Source organism: Jaculus jaculus, chromosome 7 (assembly GCF_020740685.1).
Source record: "Jaculus jaculus isolate mJacJac1 chromosome 7, mJacJac1.mat.Y.cur, whole genome shotgun sequence".
In the NCBI taxonomy this organism is placed as follows: Eukaryota; Metazoa; Chordata; class Mammalia; order Rodentia; family Dipodidae; genus Jaculus; species Jaculus jaculus.
Window position 1 is genome coordinate 126,220,287 of NC_059108.1, and position 18,759 is coordinate 126,239,045.

General features: G+C 40.2%; 1 protein-coding gene across 10 annotated transcripts in view; it reads right to left on the reverse strand.

Moving 5' to 3' along the window:
* Positions 1 to 18,759, reverse strand: part of Unc79 (unc-79 homolog, NALCN channel complex subunit) — a 271,086-nt gene that overhangs the window by 213,870 nt on the left and 38,457 nt on the right. For all 10 annotated transcript variants that reach the window (XM_045155122.1, XM_004649317.2, XM_045155118.1 and 7 more), the window contains exon 2: positions 3,750 to 3,870. Coding sequence is in view for 9 of the 10 variants with exons in the window: in XM_004649317.2 (XP_004649374.2) it covers positions 3,750 to 3,870 (121 nt within the window). In the remaining variant the exon portion in view is untranslated. The remainder of the gene's footprint in view (positions 1 to 3,749; positions 3,871 to 18,759) is intronic.

Consider the following 18,759-nt stretch of genomic DNA (forward strand, 5'->3'; position numbering starts at 1 on the left):
CACCATAGTCTATCAACTCTGTTCTGACCCACTACCCACAGTTAATTGCTGAGTGGAAGACAGAATAAAACATCCAGGAGTTGAAATACCACCCACACTACCTGGGGTATAGCACAATTTAACAAAAATTCTGGAAAGATGGCAAATCTTTGCAATAAACACTTCCTTTCTTCCTTTAATGTCATAGAAAGCCCAAACCACTCTATGGACTTACAGTGGGTCTTAGCATTCCCACAAGCAAAAATCCCCAAAACTTTAAATTGTTATTATTTATATGTGTGGGAGTACACATGCCATGACATACACATGGAGGTCAGAACACAGCTTTTGGGTCAGTTCTTGCCTGTCACATCATCCGAGGAAGGTTTCTAGCTCTGAATTCTCACTGTCCTATGTGTGGTACTGGCCAGAAGCCTCTGGGACATTTTCCAGGCCCACCTCCTATCTGGTTGTCAATAGCAACATGTGCAAGTACAGAAGTGCACCATGGTCTCCTGTTTTTGGTGTGTTTTTTTTTTTTTTTTTTAATGTGGGTTCTGGTGAGCTAACTCGGGTATTCCAGCTTGAATAATGAGTGCTTTATCCATCCCCAAGCCCTGTGGTGGTCTGAATGTAAAGTGTCCCCCATAGCTTCAATTGTTTGTGATTAAGCTTCATACTTAATCTCCGACTGGAAGCTGGTCGTGGTGGTGCACACTTTTAATCCCAGCACTTGGGAGGCAGAGGTAGGAGAATTGCCTTGAGTTCAAGGCCACTCTGAGATTACATAGTAAATTCCAAGTCAGCCTGAGCTAGAGTGAAACCCTACCTTGAAAAAAAAAAAAATCTCCAGCTGGTGGAGCCTTGCTGCAGGAGGTGAGTCACTGGGGGCAAACCTTGAGGTTTATTCGTCCAGCCCACTGAACACTCATAGCTCAGCTCACGTTCTCTTCTACTTCCCTGTTGAAATGACAATATATGACATGAGCTATCTGCTCTGCCATGCTTCTTCCATCTGTATAAAACTTCCTCAAAAACTGTAAGCCAAAAATGAACCCTTTCTTTCCAGATGCTGCTTATTTGGATGCTTTGTCCCAGCAATGAGAAAGTAACTGCTACAGCCTCCAAACTAAGTTTTTAGTAAACCAAGTGTCCCTGGGGTTGAGGAAATGGCCCTGTGAGTAAAATACTTGCTGTACAAGTGTGAGGACCTTAGTTAGACTCTTCAGATCCACAAAAAAATACCAGGTATGACAGCATACATCTGTGACCCAGTGCTGGGAGTCAGGAGACAGGGAATCCCTGGGGCTTGCTGGCTAGCTAGTCTAATCAAATCAGAGAGCTCTAAGTTCAGGAAAAGATTCTGTCTCAAAAAATAAAGTGGGGTTGAAGAGATGGCTTAGAGGTTAAGGTGCTTGCCTGTGAAGCCTAAGGACCCAGGTTTGACTCCCCAGAACCCATGTAAGCCAGATGCACATGACGGAGTTTGTGTGCTGTGGCTAGAGAGGCCCTGGTGTGCCCATTCTCACTCAAATAAATAAATAAATAAAATATTTTAAAAGAAAAATAGAGAGCAATTGAGGAATACAATCCATGTCAACCTCTGGCCTCCACATGCATACACACTCCCCCCCACACACACACATATGTGCATGGATACACACCACATATGTATGCAAAAAAAACCCGCCCTGTTCCTGCAGTATGACAGCAGTGCTAAAGAGAAGCAGTATAGCATAACTGTCTCAGTGAGTGCTATGGATTAGGGCACCAATGACCTAACAGTTCCAACATTATTAGATTAATAACTTTAGTCAACCTATTTAACCACACTGTGCCTCAGTTTCATTGTGAAATGAGTATAGTGTATTACACTTCCCTAATTAGAAAGGATTGAAGGAGATGTCATAGTTGAAGTGCTTACAGCAGTACTTGATAGACACATGTACTGTAACTGTGACATAATATCGTTATTGTGATGATAGCTATTACTACTATTGTCATTAGCAATTGTTGAGGTTGGCTCCTTTTGAGCTGAATGAATCCTCACTCAATTGCACAGAATCTTCTCCAACAGGCCACTTGACCAAATTACCTTAACATCAGTTTCACTATTAAAAGTCTACCACCCTCTGGGGGCTGGAGAGATGGCTTAGTAGTTAAGGTGCTTGCCTGTGAAGCCTGAGGACCCAGGTTTGATTCCCCAGTACCCACATAAGACAGATGCACAAGGTGGGACATATATGTGGAGTTCATTTCCAGTAGCTGAAGGCCCTGGCATTCTCCCTCTCTCTCTCTCTCTCTCTCTCTCTCTCTCTTTCTCCCTCTCTCTTTCAAATAAATAAAATAAAAATATTTAAGAAATTCTACTACCCATGATCACAGTCTAATGGTTCATTGCTTAAGAAAATAGAGTGTGTCTTGCGAACGTGACTTCAGTATCTTAAATTTCTTAACTTTTTGACATAATTGCTAACCCTTGAGCAGCAAGCTTTGAAGTGCCAACAAGGATGTCACAAATGGAAATCACAAGGCTTTCTACTGACAAGCATCTCTCACTTTGAGTACTTTCACAAGTTTTGAATCAGGAAAGTGTTTCCCATTGAAAGCCCTGACCTCAAAGACAAAAGAATTCAAGAGATGAAATTAGAAGCCTTGGCTGGTAAATTTATCTGCTTGTTATTATGAAAACTGGACTAATTATTTCAGCATATTTGAAAAGGGAAATGGCCTGCCACAGGGTCCTAAGCCTACTGTGTAAGTCTGTCAGCATGAATCTAATAAATAGAATTATTTCAATGTGGAACAGGTATACTAAGAATTTTAAAAATGAGAAGAGAGTTCAAAGAAGAGCAGGGAGATGGGCACAGAAGGCAAAGAACTGGCTGGTCACATGATATTTCTTTCTGCCAAGTATTCAAGTGACAGTCCACTGGAAATTCAAGTGTCACTATAGTCATTCCAATGTTGTATTTTCTCCTAAGATCTAACTTACAAAAACTCTGCTGCCAGCTAGATAAAATGGATGGTGGCAAGTCAATCCATGTGTTTCCAAAGCACATTTAAAGTGAGAAGATTACAGGAGTGGGAGAGACCAAACCTTGGGGTTTAATGGAAGGTGAATTGTTCTTCTGGCTTCTTCAGTTTAATTTTCAAAGAAAATAAAATACTTTTTCTTGGCAAGGCAACAATGAGAAGCAACAGTAGATGGTCCCTCCCTCAAATCTCTGCCTTGTAGTACAAGTAGATAATGTAAAAAGAGCTCCTGTGTTTTTGTTATTTTCTCCTCCATGGAATTGTGATGTCAGCTGTAAGACATTCTGGACATCTTAAGTGTTGCTTGGACTTAAAATAACTATCATTGTCATCTACTGCATGTAGAGAAATGGGAAGTACTGGTGCAGACTCTACGGTGCCACATGATCCTGACTTTTGTTTAGACTGAAAGTGTTTCTTGTTTAAACAATGTAGTCTCTCCTCTTAATCCTGTGCTATTAATGCCAAACATACAACTTTTATCATTGATAGATCTCTTGAAAAGACATTCAACTGAGGAAGGTGGTCAAAAGCCACACTACCCATCCTTGTGGGTAGACCCAGAATCTGATCTGCTGTACACACCCAGAGGACTGGAGTCCAGACTCTTCTGGCAGAGCACTAGAAAACTTAATGCCTTTCAAAACTTTCAGTTCCATACAAACTTAGGTCCCAATAAATTCAGCAGAACTACCTAATAATTCTCTCTAAGTAGAGGATATTTTAAGGCTTACCTTAACAAGGTCTGAGAAAAGTATTTCAGGGTGTTTGCAATATCTGTTCCTGATGGTACAGGATAGATGTTGTGAAGAGCCCGGTTATGATATTCCTGCAAGTACCGGATCTTGGAAGCAACTAGATAAATGCAAAACAGAAGAAGAAAAAAATCATCTTGTAATATACATCAGGCATACAGCTGCTTTCAAATGATTCCATGCAGGAATTAGTATTTTATGGAGCATACATAAATTTTTACTTGAACTTCATGACAGAAAGAACTACAAAAACAATTTCTTATAACTACATTCAGCACCCAAAATTTGTTTTAAGTATCTATATTAATATCCTATTCATAACCTGTCTGGGTTCAGTCACTAAGACAAACAATATTCCAATGACTTCCTAATCATCCCAAATTTTTCTTATTATTAGCAAAATAATAATAGATATCTCTCTGTTACCAGAGAGCTATATGTAATATTACTTAACTAAAACTGAAGGAAAAAAAAACTCAAAGGTCTTTCAACACTCTAAAAATCCTTTAAAAGTGGTAGAGGGGAGTCCATTGAGTGAATAATGGCATTAAGTGGAAATCAGATGTTTGACTCAGTAAGTGATCATGACAATATGCTTATTTGATGTTTGAACTGCATGGATATGTTAAGAGCAGACTTACTCAGTGAATATTAAATAAGAATACAATGATGGTGTGGCAATAAGAATGCATAAAAAGTCACATTTTTCTTTCAAAGAATTTCATCAATTAGAAGCCTTCCTAGCAGCTTTCTGAGCATGGTTGCCCAGTCTCAAGACTCAGGAGGGACTAAATAGGTGTATTTACCCTCCTAGACCTACCTGGAGTCACCAGCATTGTCCACATTCCTGACCTGACCTTTGACCTGGCTGTAGTGAATGGCCCAGTTCTAGTCATTCCTCTTTGCAAATCCCCAGGAGCCATGGTGATCAACGTCTCTTTGGTCTCCTCTTCCACAGTTCTCAATACTGTCCACTTGTCCTCTCAATCTTTAAGGCTACAGGGGGCGCCTTTTGGGTGGTATGGCTCACTGTCAGCAGTTAGCAGAAGACATATCAAGTCCCGGAGAAGCAAGGCTTTGTTTGCTGTTCCCCACAGCCCACGGAATAAGCTCCTGGATGCATCCTAACTGAAATGCTGGCTTAAGCAACTTAAAGAAAGTCAAAATGCTTTTGATAGATGCGGAATGTGTAATCACAAACAGTAAAGGTATCAGAACTGGTAGAACCTTAGAGACCTTTTCCCAAAACCACTTCATTTTAAAGATGGGAACGTAATGCACACAGGTGTGCAACACCAGAGCTGTACTAGCACTCAGATTTTATGACTCCCAACCCAATAAGTATCCGGTGGTAAGCACCTTGTTTTCTGAAGTTAATTATAAGTAAGTGATAAGAGAAAATATACCAATTATATCATCTACAAAAATCCATCTTTTCCCAAATGTTTTTGGCTTGCTATTCATTTTCACAATGACATTACAAGGAACCCCATATTAATGCAAAGTTCTAAGAGCCAAATATCTGAGATGCATGCTAGGCCAGCATATGCTTTCTGCTCACCCACCATCACAGAAATGAATTATAATTGTAACCTATCCCAAGTTTGAACATTCAGCGGGCTTCTGTAGAGTATTTCATGATTATCATTAATCATTCTGCCCCCTAAAGAAAGAGTCAATGATGGTACAGGGTGTGGACAATAAGCTTTAACAAGGAGATAAGTCAAAGACCCCCCAACTCACTGTCTGCCTCATAATTCAAGAACTTTAAACCCATCATTACACAATGATTGAAGCATTCACAAATGCTCATAAGATGAATGGAAGTTCTTTTTATAGGTCCTCGCATTCAAATGCATTGATAACTCTTTTTAGTGAGTTTCCAAACATGCCCACTGAAAGAGAGACTAGAGTTACTTCCTCCTTTGAAATACTAGCTTACAAATTCATATGGTCTTGCATTTGTTTACTTACCTGTTTGTTTTACAATATTAGATCACAAATCTCTTAAAATACAAAAACTACCTTAACTCATGTCTCCATCCCATTCCTACAACACTGTCTGGAATTTAGTAGGTACCTAATATATCCATAGGATTAAATGAACAATGAATTAATACTTTGATAATAGCTTTCTCACTTGGCGATATATGTGTGTGTATTTACAAGCACAACATATATACATATGTATGTACAACAGATTGTGAGCTCTACTGTAAGCACCAGATACTTTGTAAGTACTCAGTAAGTTACAGAGGAATGAAGGTAGAAAATAAAGATAAGAAAGAAACAGGAGAGAAAGTAGTGAGTAATCATGAAAAACAATTTACAGAGCAGGTTGGGAAAATGTTCGGGCTACTTTCTGTACTAGTGAATGCATCAAAATCTCAGCAGTAACAGATTGAACTCTCCCATTTTCAACTACTTAAGAATAATCAGAAAAGTCTCTGGCAAATTGTACACCGTAATTGCACTGAGGATGGAAATAAAAATCCTGTGCATTTCAGTCTTGTACCCAAGAGAAGGTCACTGGGCTGGTTAGTAAGTCTATGTGAGCACCCAGCAGTCTCATCAAAGGTCCACACATACACTTTACTGCTGCTAGACAGACTCAGAGAAACGGGCAGACTCTGTATACAAATGATCTTCAACCACAACTAGCCCTAGGGCTGCATTTCTCAAGCACTATTCCACTCTCTTCTATTAAAGTTACATGCTATGCAGAACTCCCCCCACGGCCGCTCCTTTCCTTATACGTTAAGAGGTTATCTGTTACAGGCGAAATTGTGTTCCCCAAATTTCACAGCTAAAACACTAGCCTCAAAATGTGAATACACTTGCAAGTAAAGCATGAAGACATTACAGTGGTGTGCCCTAATCCAATCTTCCTGGTGTCACTATAAGAAAAGATGAGGACATAGAAAAGATGGCAAAATGCAGAAGCATGGAGGAAAGGCCAAGTAAGAGCAAGCAACAAAGTGGCCATCTGTGGGGCAAGGAGAGTGGCCTCAGGAGAAACTACGCCTTGGGCTGCAAGTCTCCAAAACTGTGAGAGAGCAAATGTCTGCTACTCAAGCAATTCCGTCTGTGACACGATTATGGTAGCTGCAGAAAACAAAAACGCCATAGCAGAGCAAAGCCAATAAGTAAGGGAGGTATAAATTCTGAAACCAAACCATTCTGAATTAAGACCTTGGTTCTCACTCTATTAAACCTCGGCTTCCTCATCTGTAAAATGGCATTGGTTATAACAATGTCATAGGGTTATTATAACTAATAAATCAGACATTGTTCAAATCCCTGATCATAATACCTAACATATACTCAACATATAGAAGACATCAAAAACCCACTTGTATCTCCTGATTTCCTTTTGCTGTCAAACACCAAGTCCATCACAAGAGCTCTCCACCCATCAGCTATCCTTCCTATATCATTACTCCTTTTTTAATTTTTTAACCTTTTTTTTTTTTTTTTTTTTTTTTGGTTTTTCAAAGTAGGGTCTCACTCTGGCCCAGGATGACCTGGAATTCACTATGTAGTCTCAGGCTAGCCTCAAACTCACAGTAATCCTGCTACCTCTGCCTCCCAAGTGCTGGGATTAAAGGCATACACCATCACACCCAGCTTAATTACTCCCTCTTTATGAAATCGGTGAAACCAGCTCTCAAACTCACGCTAGAATCTCTGAGGTCAAAAACAAACAAAATCTTCCCTTTGACCTTCCACTCTCCCCTCAAGCTGCCGGCCTCTGCCAGCACTGCAAAATCATGAAGAGCTGTGTATACATCCCACCTCTCCTTCCCTTTCTACTCACTCTTGACTGGATTCTAGCTCCATGTATGCTTTTCCTACAATCATCTAGAGCTTCCAGAATGCCACACCCAGTGGATCCTTTGCAGTCATCCATTACATCACTGGACATTTCATCTCATTCCATAGCTAGTTGATCCCTTCGTCCCTTTTGGAACTCTCTTCCCTTGCTTCCTGCTCTGGGATATATTCCTCTCGAAGTGTCCTGCTACCTCTCCCCTCACTCCAAGATTAGAGGTTGGAATTTAATTCAACACTGCTCAACCCTAGGCTCCTTATTCTACTTCAATAGCTTCTCCATAAGCAATCCCATCCATCAACAGGGCTTATCAGTACTACGCATGGGCAATGCTCTGAAATGTACATCTTCATCTCAAATGCATATGCTATTTGAATAACACATGCCATCTCAATTTTTCCACCTAGGAATCATATAGATATCTCAGAATAAAATGTCAACACTCCTCCCCCACAAAAATATCTTCTAGCTTCTGGGAAGATGATGCAGTCTTTAAAGAGCTTGCTGCAAAGCATGAGGACTTGAGTTCACAGCCCAGCACCCTCACAAATGCTGAATGGACCTGGCAGCCCACCTGTAACCCTGGTACTCTGGAGGCAGAGATACAGATCCCAGGGGCAAGCTAGCTTGCTAAACTGGCCAAATCAGTAAGCTCAGGTTCAAGTGAGAGACCTTCTCTCACTAATAAGATGGAGAGCAGTTCAGGAAAACATCTTCAGTCTCTGACCTCTTTATACATGTGAACACATCCAGCCATGCACATGTACCACACACATGAGCACTCACACATATGTGAACATGCATACATGTATACCATACACACACATGCAAAGAATTTAAATTACATTAAACTGGAGCCAGGCATACTGCTGCAAGCCTTCAATTCTAACACTCGGGAGGCAGAGGTAGGAGGATCGCTATGAGTTTGAGACCACCCTAAGACTACACAGTGAATTCCAAGTCATGCTGGGTTTACAGTGAAACCCTACCTTGAAAAACCAAAATAAATAAAGCTTTGGAGAAGAGTTGATAAATCGTCCTTCAGAATGACAAAACCTGTCATTTATCATGAAGAGTAACACTGAGTGTGTACAGTATACAAAGTGCTCTCTCTGTATATCGTTTTTAATGCTTACAATAGCTTTTATGATGTGATTATTATCATTGCCATTTAAAGTTGTTGACATTTAGGTTTATAGTATCTTGTTAATTAAATGAACTATTAGACTAAATTTCAAATTCTTTTAGAAACAAGAAAACAAACACATTTATTTCACCACTCTGCCCTTCCCTTGAAAAATCAAATCACTTTCATCATTCAAGGTTAATAGCTGTAAGATCACATCTCCAGCTATTAAGTTCTTATCATTCATGAAGTCTTTGAATCAACTCTGTTAATTGTCAGTGTCTTTTTTTTTCTGAACACCCAAGGAACTGGTCATGTGTTTCCTAAATTTTGTCACAGCATTACATAAGTATGGCACTAGTTAGCTTTCTGAATGGAACCAAATTAGTTCCATGTTTGCAAATATCTTTTCTCTAACAACACTTTAAGGTTTGTGAAGATAGAACTGTCATATTTCATTTGTAAGTCCCTCAGAATATGTCCCAATGTTAGGCACATGGCAGACTGTCAGCAGTAACTCACTGGTTGAAATGAATGGCAAGATTAAATGTCAAATATAATGCCCTGTTGATATTTTCTATATAAATTCTTTAAAATTCTAATATCATTTATGTAAATATTTTCCAGATAAAATTTATTTACATATTGTATAAATAATTCAGTAACACACACACACACACACACACACACACACACACACACACAAATGCACACACACATATATATGTATATGTATATATTCCAAAGGCTTTTGTAGGTTTTTGGTATCATTTGAAATACTCTGTTTTTCTTCTTCAAAGTGGATGCTCTGATTCTAATGCTCATGTCTTGGCTCTAAAGCTGAGTCATGTGGTTACCACAACATCCTGCAGAGAGCCCTAGATGAGTCTGAGTCCCACTATGGTTTGTGTGACCTCAAGCCAACCACTTAATATCTATGAGCCTCCAGAGTTCTCATTTTATTCTGTTCTGGTTTTTATCAAATAAGAAATTAAAATAGTGTTTCTCCTACATTCTTTGCAAATGTTCATTATTAATGTTGTAGATCTGATAGTACATGTTCTAATTCCATCATGATTTTTATTGTTTTCTTCTTGCAGTACTAGTGATATAAAGTCACTAGTAGACATGCTGTCACTGTCCTCTTTCAAGTCATGTTCTTCTCAGTCTAATATTTCTTTATTTTTCAAACTTTTGAACATATTATTTATTTATTTAAGAGAGAAAGAGGCAGCAAAATAGAGAGAGGATGGGTATGCCAGGGCCACCAGCAGCTCCAAATGAATTCCACATGCATACACCACCTTGTGCCTCTGGCTTATGTGGGTCCTGGGGAATTGAACCTGGGTCTTTTGGTTTTGCAGGCAAGCGCCTTAACCACTAAACCATCTCTCCAGCCCCAGTCTAATATTTCATTAAGGTATGGTAGACATAAATAAAAAGTAGATGGACACACTTCTCAAATCTGGCTTGCTCTAACCATTCACCACATGGCTTAACTAACCATTAAACATGAAACCTTTTAAATTTTGTTTCTTGATCAAGGACCAGTTGTGAAGCTAGACTGTCTCCCTAATTACCACTACATGTCTGTTTTTATTCACTAATTTTGTAGTAATACAATTGTCAATGGTCTTATTGGTTCCATTGAGAAATCACCTCTAAGATCCATTCCCTTCATCTACACTGGTATCACCGGAATTCAATTATGTACAACCTCTCTCCAAGATTAGCTGCTATGATAACCAGGTTTTTCCATTTTGATCTTTTACCCACATGACACAGCAATCTTTCTAAAAATCAAATTTCCTCAATTTCCTGCTTGTTGAAACCAAGAATGACTTCCTGTTCACCTGTAGAGCTTCATCTGCTCTTTCCAGTGGGCCACACTTCAGCCACACTACCTTACAGAAGCCCCAAGCTGTGATGTATTTACTTTCGGATGTTTGTGTATGCTCCCCTGGAAATGCAACCCATGCTCTCTGCCTAACTAGCTCCTAAGAATTCCTCAAAGCTCTCCTGTAACCAGGTCTCCTATAGATAACTAACCTTCCTCACCACAGGCCACATTAGACTTCAGCAGGTTCATTGTACCCAGGGCTTTCCTCTGTCACTTAGCACTGCATGATTTCACCATTAACTCAATAGTTGTCTCCTCCACGGGGATGGCAGAAGTATTTTTATTTTTGTTCACCCAGCATAGAATAAATGTCTGGTCCTGAATAAACATATGCTGAATTAATTAATGAAGCACACAACTACTAGAATGTCAAATCAGTTTAGAATTTATACTCCTTTCATTGACTAGGTATGAATACAACACTAAAGTTTTCTCTGCCTCCTCTTCCTGCTACTGATAGATGTGTGTCACAAGAACTATGTTTACCACTTTCTTCCCAAATCCCACAATTCCACCAGTGCTTTGGAGTGTGGAGATGATCTGGCTGGAAGTGAACTGAAAGGAAGAGGAGTATCACCAGCCCTAAAGAGACCGTGTGTGATACGCTGTGGAAGCAAGTCTCCCAAGACCTAATGAAATCCATATCAATGCACTACAAGCCCCATGTGCAGGGCAGGGTGCTACATGATTTAGTTTCCCTTATTGCCTTGCTGTTAGTTTTGTTTTGATACAATATTTCCTTGCTATCCTCCTGTTCCATACTTTTTGGAATAAGTATGTTTATTCCATGTCATTGTATTCTGGGAGTATGTAATTTGATTTTTTTTTAAATTTTACAGGGACCACAGCTAAGAGTTTGCCTTGAGTCTTAGAAAACACATTGAACTTTCAAAGAGCGTTGGGATTGTGAAGTTGGACTGAATGCATTATGAGGGTCCATTTTTCTTTGGTAGGCAGAGGCAGAAGCTAAAATGGCCTCCACAGGATTATAGGATCTCACTATCTCATTGTGTGTCCTTGGCTGGCCTGGAATCTGTAGCTGTCCTTCCATCTCTGCATCCTAAGTACTGGGAACATAGGCATGAACCACCATACCCAGCTTCAAGCTCATACTTTAAATATGTGGCCCCCAGATTGTGACAGCCTTTAGCAAATGAGGCCCAGCTAATGGAAGTAGGAAACTAGAGGCAGTTTTTTGAAGGTGACCAGTTCTGCACCCTGTGCCTCCTCATCCAACACCATGTGAGCATGCTGCCTCTGCACACCCCAGCTACCACACACCAAGCCATTCCATGTACCCTTCCTGCTGAGATACACTGTGACCCTCTGAAAACATGAGCTAAAAAAAAATCTCTCCTCCTTCCAGCTGCTTCTGTCTGGTATTTCATCACAGTGATGAGAAAAATCACTGATATACCAGGATTCACTTCAATTCTGGTTCTTCTGCTTACTTGCAATGAGAACACGAATAAAATAATGACCTTCTCTTAGCCACCATTTCCTAACTATACAATGAAGACAATGATAGCTATATCGCTGTGTTGCTGTAAAAACTTTAAAATACTGCATGTGGGCAGGGGAGGTGGCTCAGTGACTAAAGGTGATTGCTTGTAAAATATTACATATCTCAACTACGTAGCACAATGCCTGGAACATACTAGATAATTAGCTACTACATATAATTTCTCTCTTTTTCTTTTCCTGTCTCACACTGTCCCTTAAAAAGTAACCTGTGGGCTGGAGAGGGGGCTTAGTGGTTAAATGCTTGCCTGTGAAGCCTAAGGACCCCCCCCCCCCGTTCAAGGCTCGATTCCCCTGGACCCATGCTAGCCAGATAGCACACAAGTCTGGAGTTCATTTACAGTGGCTGGAGGCCCTCGCGTGCCCATTGTCTGCCTGTCTGTCTGTCTGTCTGTCTGTCTCTCTCTCTCTCTCTCTCTCTCTCTCTGTCACTCTCAAATAAATAAATAAAAATAAATAAATATTTTTTAAAAAGTAACCTGTGTAATAAGGAAGTGATATTGCCTCTCTCTCTCTCTCACTCTCTCTCTCTCTCTCTCTCTCTCTCTCACCACACACAAACAAAGAGACACATACAGACACGATTACAGCATCTGGTACTAACATTCTATGTTTAAAGTCTGTATTTTTAAGAATAATAAATAAATGTAGTCAATAAGAAAGATGCTCAGAAATGATGTGAAGAGAAAAAAGCAATAAAGCATTATCTAGAAGCTTTAATGGGGATGCAGTTTTTGCAAGTTTTTGATCAAAAAAATGCTTCACCTCCCTTGAAGAAAGTCATTTGCTTTCACTGAAAGTAAACCTCACAAAAGATACAAATGAAGGGTGATGGACTAGGCAGAGAGCCAAAATAGTCCAAAGGATGTCAAAAATCATACACCACCTTATGTGGCTCTTCCAAATATTCCTAGACTTGCATATACATTCTTCAGACAACCTTAGTTCCCAGTGGCAAAGGTGTCTGACACTTAAGCAGACAAGGTCAACAAAGAGCAGCCCTGTTCTTTAGTAAGGAACTCCGACACCATAATCAGCAGCAGCAGCAAAAATCATATTTGCATAGCTGTTTAAAATTTTCAACATACTTCCACAAAAAATTATTCAATTAGGTTTTTGAGCATTTAAGTTGTAAGAAGGAAAATGTTGGGGTTCTGGGGACTTCAGATATTCAGCAGCAAATTAAATACAAAAATAAGGAAAAAGGTCTGCATTCTTATTCATTCACCAGTTATCAATTAACTAGACATTTTGAGGTACAGATAAACCTCATCCCCTAGGAGGTCACAAAAATTATGACACCCATTCTAAATTCTGATGTGTGCTACATGTCAGAAAACATAAAATAATGGTTATATTATTAATATTCCCACATTACCAATGAGAAAACTAGTCTACAAAGGTCAAGTAATTTTCCTAAAGTCATATAAAAGGCAAATTATATGCGCTTTCTGATGTGCTACCTATGAAGAGAAACACTTGAACTAGTCGTGGTTCTTTGCAAATTATTGGCACATTGAGAACATGTGCATACATAAAATCACCCACTTAGTGTTCACATATCAATCAGTAAGACTTAACTACTTACCAATTGGGAAAAAAACTTAAACAGAAACACTTCATTTCCACAAATGAGATATTTGCAATAAAAAGACAGGATTTATTCAAACCAAAGGCAAGGTGCTACTCTGGTGCACCAGTGGTCAGGAGAGCTAAAGCCCAGAACTGGGGAAGTCAGATTCATTTTGTGGTATGATGGAGAAAGGGATAACAGTGACTGTTACTCATGCTCAGTGTTTGCTGGGTATGGGTAAGTATTTGAGATGGAATGTGGATCTCTAGCCTATCTGAATGCAATAGGGCTGGATTAAAGACCTTGGTTTAAAGTTTACTTTGCAAATTATTTCAGATGAAAATTTTGAAATTAAATAATCTGAGCCCAAATCTTAAGTGCCTTCCAAGCCATCAAACGACTCAAAGGTGTTCTTTCTACCTGATGTAACAATACATCTCAATACTGTACTTGAAACTGCAAGGGGAAAGGGACAAGAGCATTATTCATCTGTTCAAGAAAGTACAAATCTAGAAATAAGGATTTAACACTTGAAAATTACATGATGCTGTAATCTCTCATTACTAAACCACAATGAGCTCTCTAGTTAAAAGAAAAACTAGATTATGAGCTATGAAGCTTCTTGGTAGAAATTAAAGAATTTCAGAGATACAGAAACTGATTATTAATCATTCTGTAAGTTTATGTTTATGCAGTGGCTGGCTGGAGGCCCTGGCGCACCCATTCCTTCTCTCTCTCCCTCTCTCCCTCTCTCCCTCTCCCCCCCCCCCCCGTCTCTCTCTCCCCCCCATCTATCTTTCTCTGTCTGTCTGTTGCTCTCAAATAAATAAATAAAAATGAACAAAGAAATTTTTTAAAAAGAAGAAGAAAAGGAGAACAGGAGAGAAGACATAGAACAACAGGACAGTGGACACTTGGAAGCCAACAGGTAAGCAGCATTTCATACGGCAAGCCTGAGAAAGCTGAATGCCGGGTGGCAGCCGGGAAAGCTCAGGCACAGCAGACTGTATCTTGGCTTTCTCAACTGGCACAGACTAGCAGCACCACGGAGCTCGAAAACTAGAGGCGAGCAGAGACAAAGGGATGCAGAATTTTCACAGTGTGCTGAAGTAAGCCAGGGCACTTCTAAGAGCCGCAAGCACTTCTGCCCAAAGTGCCTGACTTACTTTAGCACCGTTAAAGCCCCAAGCAAAGCGAATCCTTCCTCAGTTCTCACTCCCTACCTTGCTTAGTAGCCTTCCAAGGAGATGCTCTTGAAGAAACTAGATTCAAATGCTGTGCCAAAGATTGTGCTCATATCTTCAAAATGTGAAAGGTCACACAATCAAGTATATATGCTTCCCAAAGTAGTAACAAATGAATACCTACCACCCAGGTTAGAAGACTGAGCATTTTCTGTATCTCAATTGTACCTATTTCTGATATTTTTTTCTCCTCACTGATCATAAAAATACTTTTCCAATTTTCCTGTTCATCATCCCTTTGCTTTTCTTTATAAGATATATTATTCAAACCACACATAATTAATTTGTTAAAACTGAAGACTAAATATAAACTCAGTTATACAGAGGAAACACAATAAGGGGACTGGAATGATAGCTCAGTCAGGCATTTTTGCCATGCTATAAGGACCTGGGTTCAATACCCAGAAACCATCTAAAAATGCCAGGCTTGGTGGCATATATTTGTAATTCCAGTGCAAGAGAGACAGAGACAGGAGGATCCCTGAGTCTCACTGGCCAACCACTCTAGCTTAATTGGCCAGCTCCAGGCCAATGAGAGAATCTGTCCTCTCCCATTCCCCACCTAATGCAAAAGATGGATAGCATTCCTAAGGAAGGACAACCTGAGGTTGTCCCCACTACTCCACACACACATACACACCTGTGTACATGGATCTATACACACACATGTAAACTATACACATACACATATTAATAAGTAAAGAAAGCACAACAATACCACTGGCCCCTGTATTTACAAGTTTTGATCATCGTTCTTTTATGAAGGAACAAGCGGCTGCCATAAGTGCATCCATACCCAGAAACAGACAAGGGGTGAACAGGCACCAGCCAGTCCTAACAACACCTGCCATTTATTCAAGAAATGGATACTCAAGCTGGGCGTGGTGGCGCACGCCTTTAATCCCAGCACTCGGGAAGCAGAGGTAGAAGGATCGCCATGACTTCGACGCCACCCTGAGACTCTGTAGTGAATTCCAGGTCAGCCTGAACTAGAGTGAGACACTAACTTTAAAAATTCAAAAAAAAAAAAAGAAGAAGAAGAAGAAAATGAAAAAGAAATGGATATTCAATATCAGAAAACAGGGCTGAAGCCTTTGGAAACAGCTTAAATGTGCTAAAAGAGTAGGATTCTGTGAAGGGAGCAAGGACAGTGACATAAGAGTGAACCAACCCAAAGCCTTCCTTACCAAGCAGACAGCCCACTGAGGACAAGAATAGCAAAGCCACTGGCCACGTGCACCAGGAAACCAGGTGACAGGGCACACCCCAACCAAAGTAAGATAAGAGGGTGGGAACAAACTGCTGACAGCTGCACACGCATGTGCGCTTGGTGTCCTGCAGGAAGGCATGAAGGAGAGGAGAGAAATGCTCCTAAGTGGTCAACACGTACTGCTGGAAACCATGGTGGCCTGACTTGAAGACAGCAGCCCAGCAAGGAGGGGCTTCTTCCGGTGATAAGACCCGTCGTGCAGGGCCAACTCCCAATCCAAGGACCAGCAAACCAACACCCTGCAGGTCCTGCGCGGCAAAGAAGCCGCTGGATATGGAATGCAGACTGACCAGTGTGCTGACACTGGACACAAAGGGGATAAAACAGCGTAAATAAAAGCAGGTGAAAGCCTAGATGTCCCCTAATTGATGAGTGGATAATGGGGGTGTGGCACATTTATACAATGGAGTTCTACTCAGTGGTAAAGAAAAATGAAGGTATGAAATTTGAAGAAAAATGGATCAATCTAGAAAGGATTATGCTAAGTGAGGTAACCCAGGCCCAGAAAGCCAAACGTTGCATGTTGTCTCTCATATGTACATCCTAGCTACATATAACTGGACTTCTGTGTGAGTAGGAAGAAAACTCAGTAGCAAAAGCCAGTAAGCTGGAAAAGAGATATAAAGGGAATGAAAGGGAGGGAGAGAGGACTTAATAGGATGGTATTGTATATATGTAAGTAGAAGAATTGATTAATGGGGGTGAAAAAGCCCAAGTGAGGTCAGGGGAAAAGATTGAGTAAAGGAAAGGTGGAGGGAAGCTAGTCAAAATCTAAGAGAATATAAATAAATTATATGGAAACCTACAGTTTTGGACAATGGAACAAACAGGAGCCATAGATTGTTACTAGAAAATTTTCAGTGCCACTGATGGGATACCTTCCAGTGAGTTGTTGGCCAGGGAGGTCCCTGAGGCCCCCAAAACATTACAGGCCATTGCCAAGGCCCTTGGTTTCCCACCAGGAATAGATGGTAAGACCCTATTGCTGAAGATTCCACATGCATGGGTTGCAAGGCCACTGGAAAATCCTGCTGGAACTGAATTGATAACCTCCTCCATGTAGACCAGCTGACAGAAAGCTGGAAGAAGCCATTCTGCATGCAATTCAGTGGGAGAGAGAGAAATCACCAGTGAAGATACTCAATAGTGGACACTGCAAGCCTTATATTTGGCCAGCCAGGGCAAATGAGCAATAGTGGCACATCTGTCCTAGTGGAAACTAACTGCCCTCTAATTGGACTGGAGGCCTGCTCCATGGGAAGGAATATATCTCTGATACTGAAAACTTAAAACAGGGGTAGTCATGAGCCCTAGGGGTATAATGTCTGCTGCTGGGGGTATAATGTCTGCTGCTGTCTGGCTAAATGAATATACTATGCTCATCAAACTGCCCAGTAAGCACTTCTCTTAATGTTCATACCTGTATATTAATGCTACTCTCTTTTGGTATTCATGATTCATGATTGGAAGTATACTATTTTATTTAACTGAGGGAAGTTGTTGAAATCCATATCTTTTATGTCTGATAGTTGTTTCTAGGTTGGACTAGACTGATTTGTTTGAGAATATGTTTCATTCTTCAGGGTTTGTTTGGTTTTTTTTTTTTTTTCAGTATTGTGTTTGCTGGAGGTCATGAGCACTATGTTGTGGAGACTTTAAATTTTCTTTTTTTCTTACAGATAAATAGTATTTTAGTAGATCATTTTCTTAGCTAGGATTGAATCCCAATCTCTTTCTCTCTTGCCTTCTCTTTTCAGATGGCAGTGACCTTGGGATGACTCAGAAGGCATCATGGTGCTGGGAAGAAGTGACAGGAGTGCTCAGCACTGCAATAGCTCTATCACACCTCCCAAGGCTCAGGGTCCATTGCAGAAGAGGTGGCAGAAAGAATGTAAGAGCCAAAGGAAGGGTAGGACTCCTTACAACATGCTCCTCCAGACACAAAATGGCCTGGATATCCATGACCTCACAGTACCTGACACTACCTACACAAGACCATCACAATAGGAGGAAAAGATCATGACATCAAAATAAAAGAGACTGATTGAGAGGAGGAGGGGATATGATGGAGAATGGAGTTTCAAAGGGGAAAGTAGGGGGAGGGAGGGCATTACCATAGGACATTGTTTACAATCATGGAAGCTGTTAATAAAAATAAATAAATAAATCTTAAAAAAATAAAATAAAAGCAGGTGATGAAAACAACAAAAGAAGATTTCAGAAAAGACAAGGGCTTATTTTTTGCTACCTTGCAAAATCAAAAAACAAGGAGGAGAGAAGGGAAGGAGGTGGAGGATGAAGAGACCTAAAGTCACCATAATCCATCCTCCTTTCGTGAAATTACAAGAAAACTTATTTAACTTAAAAACTGAACTACAGAAAATTCCATAAAGTAATACATGTTAATCAAAATATTTTTAAACACCGTGTGAAAAGGTTTCTCTTTTTCTACATCCTCGCCAGCATTTATTGTCATTTGTTTTCTTGATGATAGCCCTTGTAGCAGGAATGAGATGGAATCTC